General features: G+C 44.3%; 1 protein-coding gene across 1 annotated transcript; it reads left to right on the forward strand.

Moving 5' to 3' along the window:
- Positions 1-1,060: 1,060 nt before the first annotated feature.
- On the forward strand, positions 1,061-12,632 carry mex3a (mex-3 RNA binding family member A). The gene is made up of 2 exons (XM_041987122.1): positions 1,061-1,541; positions 4,436-12,632. The coding sequence occupies exons 1-2, from the start codon at positions 1,121-1,123 to the stop codon at positions 5,584-5,586; spliced, it is 1,572 nt and encodes a 523-aa protein (XP_041843056.1). The 5' UTR covers positions 1,061-1,120; the 3' UTR covers positions 5,587-12,632.
- The last annotated feature ends 739 nt before the right edge of the window (positions 12,633-13,371 follow it).

Raw genomic sequence — 13,371 nt, forward strand, 5'->3', positions numbered from 1 at the left:
TTTGTGTCGGACCAAACAGAAGCATGCCTTCGGCGTAGCTTCAGTCAGTCGAGGACATGTTGGGGAGTGTGTGCGCGAACCGAGCGGCGCGGTTCTTTGTTCACCGGGGTTGCTGCAAAACCTTTTTTTTCAATCGGGAAATGTGCGAGGGCTTCGCTGATGTGTCTCCCCCCCACCGCATAGGGTCTGCAACGCCTGTCTGACAACTCCCTTTCTCTTATACAGCCCCCCCCCCCTCCCCAATCCCAGACACACACACACACACACCCCTTTTTTGCCTCCTATACATAACATCCTCATGCGCAACGGCGCCAGAGACAACAGCGCGGTGACCTGCCGCAAAGCACGGCTACATGGAGGTGGGCGGACCCCCTCCCCTCAAAAGAAAAAAAAAAAATAAAAAAATTAAAAGAAAAAGAAAAAGGAAAAAAATGTCACCAACTCCTTTACTCCTGAAATTAAAGTGAGATTTTGCGCGCGTATTTTTTTTAATCCTCTTCATCAGAAGTTGACATCATCTTTTTATTGACACAACTAGATGACCATGTGCGCGCGCGCTTTGCTCTTGCACCTTTAAAACGCGCAACTGTTTACATCCTGGATGGCTGTTCTTACATAAGTCGAGGGGTGGGGGGGAATGCGGCTCTCGATGCTGCTGCTGCTGCCGCTGCTGCGGCACGAACCGCGTCTGCGTTTCTGCGACTGCGGCGCGCCGGAGCGAAACTCTTCATTATTTTTTCCCCCTTCTTTTCTATAGGAGACGGGAGGCGGCTTGATGTGTTCTGCCACATGCTCTGCGAACCTGAGACGGAATGGTACAAACGGGAGGGCGGCTCGTTTTGTCTCGGCGAGGAGGGGAAGCTGTGTAAACCAGACTGGGTGGAGCAACGCATCGCCCGGCCCCATCTCTCGCGCAGACGGCCTTGCGTCCCGTTTTTTACTCAAGAGCTCGGAGAGAGACTACTGTACCAAGAGAGAGAGAGGGGCGGTCTATGGGAGGGACTAGCGCAGAGAGAGGGGGGGTATATTGCAAGGAGGAGGGGGCGAGGAGGAGGCGGCACGGGTGCTGTTTCTCCAGTCTCTTTCCCCTGTCTTTGTCTCACACACTCTTTTGTTAGCCATGCCTAGCCTGCTGGTTCTAGCAGGGATCATGGAGAAAAATGGGGGCTACGGCGGGGATCTGGCCGGCTCCGGCTTCGGCAGCGAAGGTCTCCTTGTGCCGCCCGACGAGGAGGAGGACGACTCCCGTGCCCTCAGGGTCGCGCTGGGCCAGCTGTCTCTGCTGGGGCTCGGGGAAGGCGAGGACGGCGGCGGAGCCCCAACAACAGGAGTACAGGACCGGAGTAACAATAACAACAACCACCACAACCACACGAACAGCGTCGGGGGCGGAGGGGACACGGCGATTCTGCAAGGGAAGAGCAAGTTGTGCGCCCTGTACGAGAGCTCCTCAAGTGAGACGAAAGGACGAGGCTGCAACATAACAGAATGCGTCCCAGTGCCCAGCTCTGAACATGTGGCCGAAATAGTGGGGAGACAAGGTAAAACCGCTGGCTTGCAAATTATTTCCCCCTCCTCTCCCTCCCCTGCAAACTTATGCTTTCCTACCAACAGCTCGGTGCTTTCCTGCGCGCTTTGTTTTAATTTTTTGTTCTCAAACTATTACCTGGTGTTATTTGACAAAGAAAAGGGAGTGGTGTGTGCGTGTATGTGTGTGTGTGTGTGCTTTTTGTACTCCCCCGAGACATCAGCCTCCCACTTTTTTTCCCTGCTACAAATGTTGCAAGTTCCCGTGTGTTCGTCGTCACCCTGAAACCACCCGCTCGCTTTGTCTTCATTTATTTCTACGTATTTATTTATATTTGATGAATTTCTATTTATTTTTGGTGTGAATTTGTGAACAGACACGAGTAGGAGAGAGAGACTGAGCACCCCGTTTCCCCTCCTGGGCGAATTATTCTACATCCACGCCATCAATGTCAGCGCACAGACACACTGGAGCAGGGAGAGCCACTTGCTTCCTTTGTCGTCTGAGACGCGCCAGACTGTTCAAAAAGGCAACGTGCAGCTGGCGAGGAGAGGAATGTCTTTCACTTTTTTTGAGCTGATCGCCCACAATAAAACCAAAATGAGACATTTTTGGGCTCAGCTTTGACTGATCTCTCTTTTTATCCACCTCTCTTCCCCCCCTTTCTTCTTCTGCAAATCTATCCAGCTTGTTTACGTTGCGCACTGCGTGGCCCAGTGACACAATTGGACAATAGAGTGGGGATGGTCACCTTTTTTTGTGGGAGTTGGAAAGTTTAAACCCAAACAAAGCAGATTAAGGATAGTTTTTTTTCTTCAAGTTGGGGGTTTTTGTTGGACAAAGAGGTGAAGTTGAGTGACAGGAGCTGTCAAACAAAGGTGTGAGAGAAGGGGAGGGGCGCGTTTGGCACATGGGATGGTCTTAAAGGGTGACTCAGCGAGAAGTTGCACCAGGAGGTGGCAATCCGTTTTTAAAACCGTTTCTTTCCCTTTTTTTAAGCACACAAGTTGGATCTAAATAAGGAAGAGGACACTAAAGGAGTTTATTGATTGGGTGGTGTTAATGTAAACCCCCCCCCCCCCTAACTGTTGAGTTGAACCTGAAGCTGAATGAGAGTCACGCCTAGGAGCTCAACACAAGGGGCTCCCACTTCAATGCACACTCTCAATAACCACATGGTTGTCTGTTATGAGAGGGAGGAGGAGGGGGGTGAAGCACAAAGACTGCAGGGTGGGTGAGGTTCCATCAGTAAATCCTAATTTATCTCCAAACAAAAACATGTTTTCGATAATGCTACTGGCAGGTAGAAGGCTAGGTGGGGTTGGGGCAGTCCAGGGAAGCTGAAATGGCTTCTTACCCCCTCCTCCCTCTGCAGCTCCTGTTTGTTACTCCTAAGTGTAAGTTTTGAATTTTAATGGGATAACTGGAGACAGACAGGGTGGATCCGGTGCAGCTACATTTGAGTTTGAGGTGATTCGGGTCCCCTTCGTTTGCTTGGCGCCACAGACACCACCCCCTTCCCCTCAGCACCACGCATCATGGCCCGTCTGGTGAAGCTGGCAACCGGAGCTTCCTGTCATGATGCGTATGATTGCTCCTTCTCTCCCATCAGAGTTGCAGGCATTGATTGCTGAGGCTGCTCTTGCAGCCTCCTCTGGAGCTCTTAGCAGAAAGCGTGGCTTTGTTTTGACTCGTGTGTTGTACAGTTTAGCTGCTGAAAATAAATTTCTCTCCAGTGACCTTAATTTCTGCTTGTGATTAAATCACCCTTTCCTGTTTTTGTTTATAAATAACTCTCTTATTAAGATGTCATTTTAGGCTCATTAAAATTTAAAACAGCTTGATTGTTCCTTATGTGCCTGTATCATGAGCAGATCTATTAGCCTATTACCAGGCAGTGGCCTTAGAGGGCATACTCAGAAGTGGGGCACGAGCAGTTCTAACCCCTCTGAGTATCACCATCCTTGCTGCTTCCTGGGAAGTGTTTCTGAACAATGGGCCTGTGTGGTGGCATCAGGGAGATAGCTTGCTTTGCTTCAGGTGTTTTCAAATGGTGATACCTGCTGCTGTGTATCTTCTGCTGGTTAAAGCTGTGACATGCTGTGTGCTGCAATGAGATCAAGGATGGTTGTCCAAAGAATTGTGCTGGTCTCTTTAAGAGGCACCCGAGATGAGAAAGGCACTCGGTCAATAAATGTGGAAATCCTAATGAGGAAGCTGCCTGAATAAATGAATGAAAGCTAACCCGTGTGATGCTTAATGCATTGTTGATGGGATGCAATATAAACAGCACTGCTTGTCTTTTTCTTTTCTTCCCTTCTCCTTCTTGACCTCAGATGTACCTGGCAGTTCTAAATAATTACAGAAACTCTATATATCTCCTGTTTTGCCCTCGTACAATGTCAGATAATTTGTCATAAAAATGACATTAACCTGCACTCACTCGCATTAGGAAATTGTCGTAAAAGCATTTAATAGACGAGAATCTTGCACAATGGTCAAAAACAGGACTGATGGGGAGCTATAAATGGCCCCAAATGAGGCATATGTGGGTTGACTGTATTGTCTTGCAAGTTCAAGGAGAGGTCAGAGAGTAATTGCTCGGCAGCGTCCGTTATAGCTCTCAAAAACAGCCAGATCTGAGCTGGCCAGCACCCCTGCACCATGCACGTATATTCATAATCTGGATAAAGTTGTTATTTAGAGTGAATAAAACAGCACGCTAAACACTCCAATACAGAGTGCTTCAAAGCTCATAAATCATGATATTTACTCTGAGTATCAGCTAGAAAAGCTGCAGCATAAGTTACCTAGCAAAGGATGGCTGGGGTTTATTCTGTTAGAGTTCCTGCAAGTAGCCCCTGTCTCGTGTTTAAATATTAAAAATGTTTCTTGGTGTCTCTGCAGGTTGCAAGATCAAAGCCCTGCGGGCCAAGACCAACACCTACATCAAAACCCCGGTCAGAGGAGAGGAGCCGGTGTTTCTGATCACTGGCCGGAAGGAGGACGTGGCGCTGGCCCGCCGTGAAATCATCTCTGCTGCGGAGCATTTCTCCATGCTTCGGGCATCCCGCAACAAGCTGGGGGTGTCCTTCAGTGGCTCCCCGCCCACACCGCTGCCAGGTCAGACCACCATTCAGGTGAGAGTGCCATATCGTGTCGTGGGGCTGGTGGTGGGGCCTAAAGGCTCCACCATAAAACGCATCCAGCAGCAAACCTGCACCTACATCGTCACCCCCAGTCGAGACCGCGATCCCGTCTTTGAAATCACCGGATCACCGAGCAACGCCGAGCGGGCCCGCGAGGAGATCGAAGCGCACATCGCCTTTCGAACGGGGGGCCTGCATGACCACAACAATGAGAACGACTGTCTGGGGCCCAACGGTGGAAGCAGCCCAGGCAGCAGCAGTGGTCTGGAAAGCCGGCTACAGCAGGTGTGGGGGCTGCAGGGGGGCCAGCGCAAGCCTCTCACCAGCAGCTACCGCCAGAACTTCTCAGATGCCATGGTTGGAGGGGGTAGCGGAGGAGGTGGAGAGGGAGGGGGCATCTACAGCAAGGGTAACTTCTCCAGCTCTGGAGAGAAGCCTTGCTCTTATTTTGGATCGGAGGGTACCCAGAGCTGGGGAGACCCCGACTACCCCAAACAGGTGGCCTTTTATGCCCAGCAGCGCTCTAAAAGCTTCGGAGGCCTCCCGCTGCCCCTGACCAGACTCTCTCCCGGTTTACCTGAGTCCTGCGGCGGCGGGACCACCAACAACTCTTCAGTCACCAGCATCGTGCCCGTAGCCGGCTCACCTCACGCCCAGGCCCGCCGCGCCCACAGCGAGCCCACCTCCGCCGGCGAGGGCTTCCCAGGCCGTCTACCGGTGCCGGACTCGCCCCCGGCCACCGTGCGGGACTGCATGACCTGCTTTGAGAGCAAAGTGACGGCTGCCTTGGTGCCCTGTGGCCATAACCTCTTCTGCATGGAGTGTGCCATCCGAATCTGTGAGCTCAACCACCCGGAGTGCCCCGTGTGCCACACCCAGGTCACACAGGCCATCCGAATATTCTCTTAAGGAACCACGTCAGTTTTTATTCTTAGTTTTCTCAGTGTTTGTTCAATAATTATTTACTGTTATTATGATTATTATTATTATTATACTACACATTTTGTTTTTCAGAAAATTTTAAAACAATCAAGCAGATATTTTAGAAGGCCCTGCTTGCTTTACTAAAAAGTATAAGAAATATTTTTAAGTTTTTCTTTTTTATATATATATGCATATATATTTTATAAAAGTTTTGTTTATAAGAGAAGTATAGTACCTTGCATTTTCAGTTTTTTGACTGCTGCTGTTTTTCATTCATGAATCACAGTGTAGGCAGGGGTAGACAGTAATGTGAACATTTTATTATTCAAATTTTTTATTTTACCATGAAGTGGGTTTATATTGAAGGAGGAAGATGATTGTTGAGGAACCCAATCTGCACCTGACTGACCTAGAAAGTCAATATTGTTTAGAAGGAAAAGGAATAATTTTTCATTGCACCTTACAATCATCTTGGTCTAAAATATGATTGTCAATCATACCTTGAAATTTCAGGAGCAGATGTGAGGGGTGAATTCAACCTTTTCCAGTTTTACTGTGATTGTGTTTTGATATAATTGGTCCAAAATATTTTGGCTAAATGAAATGTGAATAGTTTGGTTCCAGTCAAAGGATCTGCACAAGAAAGAGGAGAAAGAAGAAGAAAAAAGGCAGATCTTTGTTTCCTTCCGATACCTTTAGAGTCTTAGAAACCAGATCACGTTTAAAAGGGACGTACAGATGATTATTTCTAGGACCTGGTTACATTTTATTGGTGTTATTGACAGAGATAGGCGGCTGTTTAAAGGCCATTTCCAGGAGCCATTGATTACACTTTGGTCACTGCAGTTTGCTTGAAAAGATTCAGTAATGCTTGCTGCTCGTGGCACTTGAAAAGCATGTGGACCCTCGGTTGGCTTAAAGCTCTGATTTAATTTGTGAGACCAAAAGCCTTGGAATTCGTCCAGTTGGCAAGTTCTTGATATCCGTCCCCCCCCTCTCCCTGATGGACTTGTCTCAAAGCCACCTTAACCACGCTTTATTGTCTTGTGCGGTCATTTGGCCATGGACGTTGAACAATGTAGGACAAAGCAGGAGCGCCCCCCCTCCCCTCCAGTCAACAAGCGTTTCTCTGAGGTGTGCCCTGTAAATAAGTAGGAGAGTTAATGTGTGGACAGAAGCTGAACAAACCTGTAAAAATGTTTCCTGAATCAGCAGCAGATTATAATAGTTGGTGCAGTAAAAAACTACGTACCAGGGTGGGTAATCCTTCCTCCTTGGTCTCCACCGCTAACAGCATTACGCGCGAGCAGCGAGGGGCCTGCTGTCTCCCTGTAATTAGCAAAGCTGTACAGGAGCAGGTGTTTCATGGCACACTGTGGCTGTGACCCTGAGTTGGAGGTCTCACCAAGCCTTCTTTCTTTCTCTCTTTTCTTTGGGAGTGGCTTTTATGTCCGTCCCCCCCCCCTTACACCCTCCTTTCTGTAGCTTACAGTTGGATCATTTGCTTTTGAGGCGCATTGTCTGGGCCCGGTAGCGGCGTGGGCCGCGGAGAGCTCGGACACGGCCTGGATCCACTCATTGATAATTAGGCAAATGGGCTGGTCCAGGTGCGGACCGTGTGGAGACTCTGGAGCTGTCTGAGGGGGAAGACGGGGTGAGCCCCTTATTGCCCCACCCCCCTGTTCCAAGCATTGAGGGGGCTGGATGCAGCTGGGCCCAACAGGACCCCCCTTCTTTTCCTCTCCTTTTCTAACCCAACTGGGGAGAAAAAGGGGAGGAAGGGGGGGATCTTTTGTCCCAAAACATACCAGATTTGAAAGACTAGCTTAATTTGGCAGCACATGTGTTTCTCCAAAAATGGAGAAAACTTAAATTCCATGTTTTTGGAGATATCCACCTACATGACAAAGATATCATGGATGGTGCATGATGTGATTCCCCCCTCCCCTCCTCTCCCTCCTTTTCACTCCCAGACTGCACCACCCTGACATTAGGTTTGCGTTGTTTAGGACAGACTGAAATTTCCACAAAGCCCCCTGCGGCTCCTCACCTACTGTATGGGACATCCTGCAACTGCCCCCTTCAATCTGGACTCTGCGGCTTTAGCTAACGGCAGCAGCAGCCCCCTCCCAAAACAACCAAAACACATACATCGCTTTCAGAATGAAATCAGACAATTGTAATTGACAGGAAAGCAGAGGAAACGCCCCATTTAACCAGCACTCATGCTGAATCAAATTACACACCCTCTGCGTCTGCCTTAGCCCCAGCCTGGGGATTTCAGAGGGCTAGAGGAACGGATGGGGGGTAGGGATTAAAGCTGTTGAATGACGGGAGGGAGGTGAAGAGAAGGGGGGTTCATTTGGGGCTTGAGAAAGAGAGAAGTCTGCTCGATGGAAAAAAAAAATAGACCCCTGCAGACCGAGCGGTTCTATTGATCATTTTAGTCTTTGAGCGAGTTGGGAGCTGCTGTCACATGTGGGCCATGTGTAGCAGAGACGGGGCTCCCGTGATTCAGCAGGCCTCTCCAAACCATAATTCCGCTTCTGCCTCCTTTTTTTTCTCTTTTAACAATACAACAATACAAATCTAGGCCCAAAAAGAAAAAAAGGCCCCTCCTTTACAAATACAACAAGAATATGTATGAAGCAGGCGGCGGATGTTGCACGTGGACTGCAGGGAGAGCACTGCACTTGCAAAAAATACCCTGAAATATATCACAAAGTAGAAATAAAAAAGAAGAGTTAGGGTTTTATAGATGAGGAATTGCACAGTGGTTTGGCTTAAGCTTTCGACGTCACATTCAAGGCAGCTACGACGCTGCGCTCTGAACTTAGTATCTTTGATTTTTGTTTTTCGCCTTAACATTTTTTACTAAATATCGCCATTGCTTTTTGGCATGAAAGGTAGCAACTTTGGCCTTTTGATAGCACCGCTCCCCTAAAAACAAACTTTTTTAAGTACTTATTTTTGGAAAAAAAAGAAGAATGTGAATCAAACTGTTCGGGTGGGGATTAGAGGCATTCAGGACATTAGGCTCTTAAAAACACATTGCATCAAATATAAAGCACCTTATTACAAAACACGCATTTGATAAAAACCAAACCGACCACTGATGGTGAAATATATCTCACAGAATCTGAACGACATGCACATAAGGATTCCCTATCATTTGTGTGTGTGTGTGTGTGTGTGTTATGGTGGTTCTTATTGTTATCAATAGTGGCAATTTGGGAGACCTCTCATCCATTCATTCAATGCTATCGACCATTTTTAGTTTCTTGTTTTAGTTTTGCACTGGTTTAATGAAGAGAGGGCTTATTGGAGATTCTCCCAGTTTAGACTCTGTATAAGTTAATGAGTATTCTACTTTATGGGAAAGCACTCTGTAAATATAGTACGTGTATCAGTTAGGAAAAGCCAGACACAGGCCCGCTTAAAAGTGAGGTTTTGATTATTTTTTAAACAATCTCAAAGTGTCATTGTCGATGTTTTAGCATAAATAACTCAAAAAAGAGTTGAGGGAGAGCAAATCTTTTATATATGCGTCCCATCATCCTTATAATAGTATATTAGATAGATCCATACGTGTAAGAAATATTATTTAAACTAATTAACTTAGTGTTTCATCCAAATATAGAGCTTAAAAATTAACCAGACAATATCAAACATAATAATGAATATCCTTTTATGAAGCCGCTGATGTATAGGTCCAATCTCCAGTTAAAAACTCAAATATTTAATAACCTCCCCCTACAGAAAAAGTTCCGTTTTTATTTATCACGATTAAAAGCAATAAAAATGACTTTACTGGGACATTAAAACAGAGTCAGTTCTATAGATGATATTCTAGTAGAATAATACCATTAAACTTGTGTCTTGCTTCGGTTTTATCGTGGATTAATGTCAGAGGTGCAGCTAATTAGTCACGTAATCCTCATCACGTCCATCAGGTACTCACTGTTTTTTTTTTTTTACTCCACAAACTTTGAGGATTCCCTCTTTTCAGAGAACTGAAACGATGAAACTGCAGTTTCTGTGACTTTCAGGAAGCTCATTGTGCTCCAGTCAAGTGTAAACGAGCAGGTGGAGTAAAAGCGGCGAGGGCTGGCCCTGCGAGGCGGAGGTCTCCGGGGCTTGCTTTAAACAAAACACACAAGAGAAGCAGAAGCTGCGACTACACAGGTCGATTAACTGTACCACACACTCGTTAGTCCTGGTAAAAATCCACACGGGGCAGACACGTTGCTCATGTTTCTACATTTTTATGGCTTCATTTGATATTTGTTGTTGCACCAGTTTTTTTTTTTTTAGTTTTTTTTTAATATATAATCACTTTGAAGAAAAAGATCAAACTTAGCCAAAGAACAAAACACAAGAAGAGCTAACTTATCGCTTGATTTAACTTATTTTACCATCAAAAATCCGCCTGGTTTAGAGTTTACTGAAGTAAGAAATGATCTCATAGCTGGAAGAACTCCCAATAGTCCAATTTATTGATCTCTGTATAAATGAAGGCATATCACGTTTCGGTGTAGTAAGATTAGTTTAACACAGCAAAGACGCCACTAACAGACTTACTTCTCCCCAAAGAGATCAGATCAGAGCACATCCTGGCACTTCCTTACTCTTTTTGATAAACTTGGCCAATCTTAATGAGTTACGATGAAGAGGAAACTTCATATATCAAAGATGAGGGGTTACTTTACGTTTAAACATGGCAGCGTTTTACAGGAAATAAATGTAGTTTTTTTTCCTCGATGTCATTAAGAGAAGCATTAACCGCGTTAAGTTTAACTGCATGTTAGTAAAATATAGTACGATAAGTAAGATTATATCAAAAAAGTAACGATCACATAAAGATTTCATCAGCTTGATATCGGAAGTGTATAAAAGCTTTAAGACCTTAAGGTAAAACATCAGTTTAAAATCTTATATTTACCACGTAGTTTAACTAATTAATGCATAGTTTAACTATGATTCTTAAGAGTATGCTAAGTTTCATTTGTCCAGCTCGCGCAGTATGAAATGCTATCTGTGGAGCAGCAGAGGGCGGGGCGACTCGGTGACACTCCAATCATTACGTTCTTCTTAGTATTATTTACAATATTGTATTAAGCTTACTATTCTAGTAACGGTAGATGTTTTTCTTCTCTTAATATCGAAAGGTGTCAATGCATTTATGTAGAACCCCTTTTAAGGAGTGATAGGAAATCCTTATTTTATATGGATGCACTTAAGCAATTGTACCAACCTGTCAGTCACATTGAAGCAATGCATTTGAATGTAAAAAAAGACAAAAAAAGGAAAAAAAAAACTTAATGCACCCCTTATGCTTATTTTATTTTTGTCAATTTACAAGTGAGCTTTAAGTTTGTTTTTTTAAAAAAAGACTTTGCAACAGGTTTTCAGCGTAGTCTATATTTGAGTTCTTCCACGTACATTTATAGAAAGTAACTTAAAAATGAATAAAAAAAAACATATTACAGTTTCTCAAATCTATTTTGCTAACATGGGTTATTATTTCATAGAAAGCAGAGGAAAAAAGTCAGTATCTGGATGTTATTTATGAAAAAAATGAAAACGACATATTTATGAGTAACCTCAAGACATTTTGTTTTTTAATTAAAATGACAAGAAGTTAATATATTTCTAAACACAGGGAAGTCAGTTTCTACTAATACGTAAAATGAGAAAATAAGTTTAGAAGTTTTATTTATGAAAGTTATGGAGGCTTTTTGTCCGTGGTGCTTCCTGCAGCTGGAAGGAGTCTCCCATAGCTGAAATTTTAACTTCAGACATGCACTACTTTAACATCAGTGCATTAACAATGGAATAATTACAGAAAATAATATAATATTTTTAGAATTTGGAGATATTTTAGTCACAGAGCATCAATTTTGTGCCTCAATTATATATTTTTCCTGCATCAGCATTCTTTGTGCAGTGCTGCTTGCTGTAAAGTCCCCCCCCTCCCCACTTCAACCAATCCCATGTTACTGACTGAAACGCATTACTCATTTCCTCTGTAATCTAAACTCGCTTTTTTCTTAGCAAAAACGTTAAAAAACTGCAACGCTTGGAATGAATGAGGCAGCTGTGACCCTCTGAAGGGGCCACGTAACTTGTAAACACTTTCAATCACACATTTTCTACATCTGCTACTCAGCCTGTGATCGATCCATGGTGACGGAGAGCGATCGGCTTTAAATAAAAGAAAAAAGCCTTTTCGATCCATTTTTCCTGATGTGTTAATTAGGAGAAGTGTAAGTGAAGGCATCAAGGAGTGGACGACAGCGCACTGTGTAGATGTATGTAACTAGATGCACACGCACACACACGGCTGATTCATTACCGTACTAGTTTGCATGTATGTTGTATGGTCATTTAGGAAGGAGAGGCGGTGCAGGTCCGGCCTCGGCCGGCAGCTTCGGCACACTTGGACCGTTTCTCCGCTGTAGATTTTCATAGTTGGCATCTCTTTAGAAAGCGGAAAGCTGACGGGAGTTTGGAGCCAGACGAAGACCATTTCAGTCCCCATATCCAAGTTGGACCTCGTACACTCAGCTAGCTGTTTAGCAATGAAAAATTGTTTGCACCGCATAGCGATTAACTTGAAGTTCTGTTTCTGGAAGAGTTGATATGGTTTTAAAAATAAAAACTTGACTATAATGGCACGTTTTCTGCTGCATGCAAAGGTTGGGGACTGACGTGGCGCTCGCTGGTGAAACTCTCAACCTTTTTCCAAAGAGGCCGACGCAGTCTGACAGTTTGTCTTTGGTAGCGTTTTCCAATTTTTCCAGCACAGTAGAGTTGTTTCATAACCGGTCTAATAGTGGTGGTAGTGCATTAGTTTTTTGGGCCAGCATTACCTGGCGTTAGTTTCTGGTTTCTGTGAACAGTGAAGGAGGGTTGCCGCTGCAGCCCCCCGTGGCTGACAGTCAACTTTGATGGATGGGAAAAGAAAAAAAATAAAAATAAAAAAAATGTTAAAAGTAAAAGGAAAAAGGAAAAAAAAAAAAAGAAGTGTTTGAACTCTGTTACAGTGTGCCATGCCTGTACGAGGCATGTGGATATTGCAGGTTTATTTCTTATAGCACATGTTTTTTTGTGAATTACATTTTTTTGGAGACATTTTTATTATTATTATTATTATTATTATTATTATTGTATCGGCGCCATGTTAGTTCTGGTTCTTTGTTATTTTTCCAAGATTCAAGATGTATTGTAAATGTTTCTAATAAAACAAAAAGGAAATGATCTCCAAATGAAGCCAATTGTGTGTGATGTTTTTTCTGTCATTGTTGAAAATATTTAGGATTTATCCATTTTTTAGTAACGAGTACACATAGATGAATTGATCCATTGATTATTAATACTTAATATCAGTAGTTAGAGGAAAATCATTCCACAGTATTTTGCTAATATCTTAGGTTCTTCCTGATGAGAGCAACTGAACAGGAGGCAGCATGAGCTTCCAGCAGTACAGAAGATGTTTGCAGACACCAGGATGCAGCAACGCTAACATGTAGCATAGCAACATGATGGGGGAGAAACTCAGCTAGAAGACTCTACCAAGCATTGGCATCCAAACAGAGATCAAACCCAAAGCAATTATATAGGAATGTAAGAAAAACACGAGAACAGCTCCCTCCACTTTAGAGCTTCTGCTAATTTCTCCATTTCAAGCAAACCAGACAAACAAGTTGTCGTATGAAAGCAGAGACTCTGCTGGTTACAAAGACATCTGTCTCATCACTGTGGTGTAGA

The sequence above is a fragment of the Melanotaenia boesemani genome, chromosome 6, assembly GCF_017639745.1.
Source record: "Melanotaenia boesemani isolate fMelBoe1 chromosome 6, fMelBoe1.pri, whole genome shotgun sequence".
NCBI lineage: Eukaryota > Metazoa > Chordata > Actinopteri > Atheriniformes > Melanotaeniidae > Melanotaenia > Melanotaenia boesemani.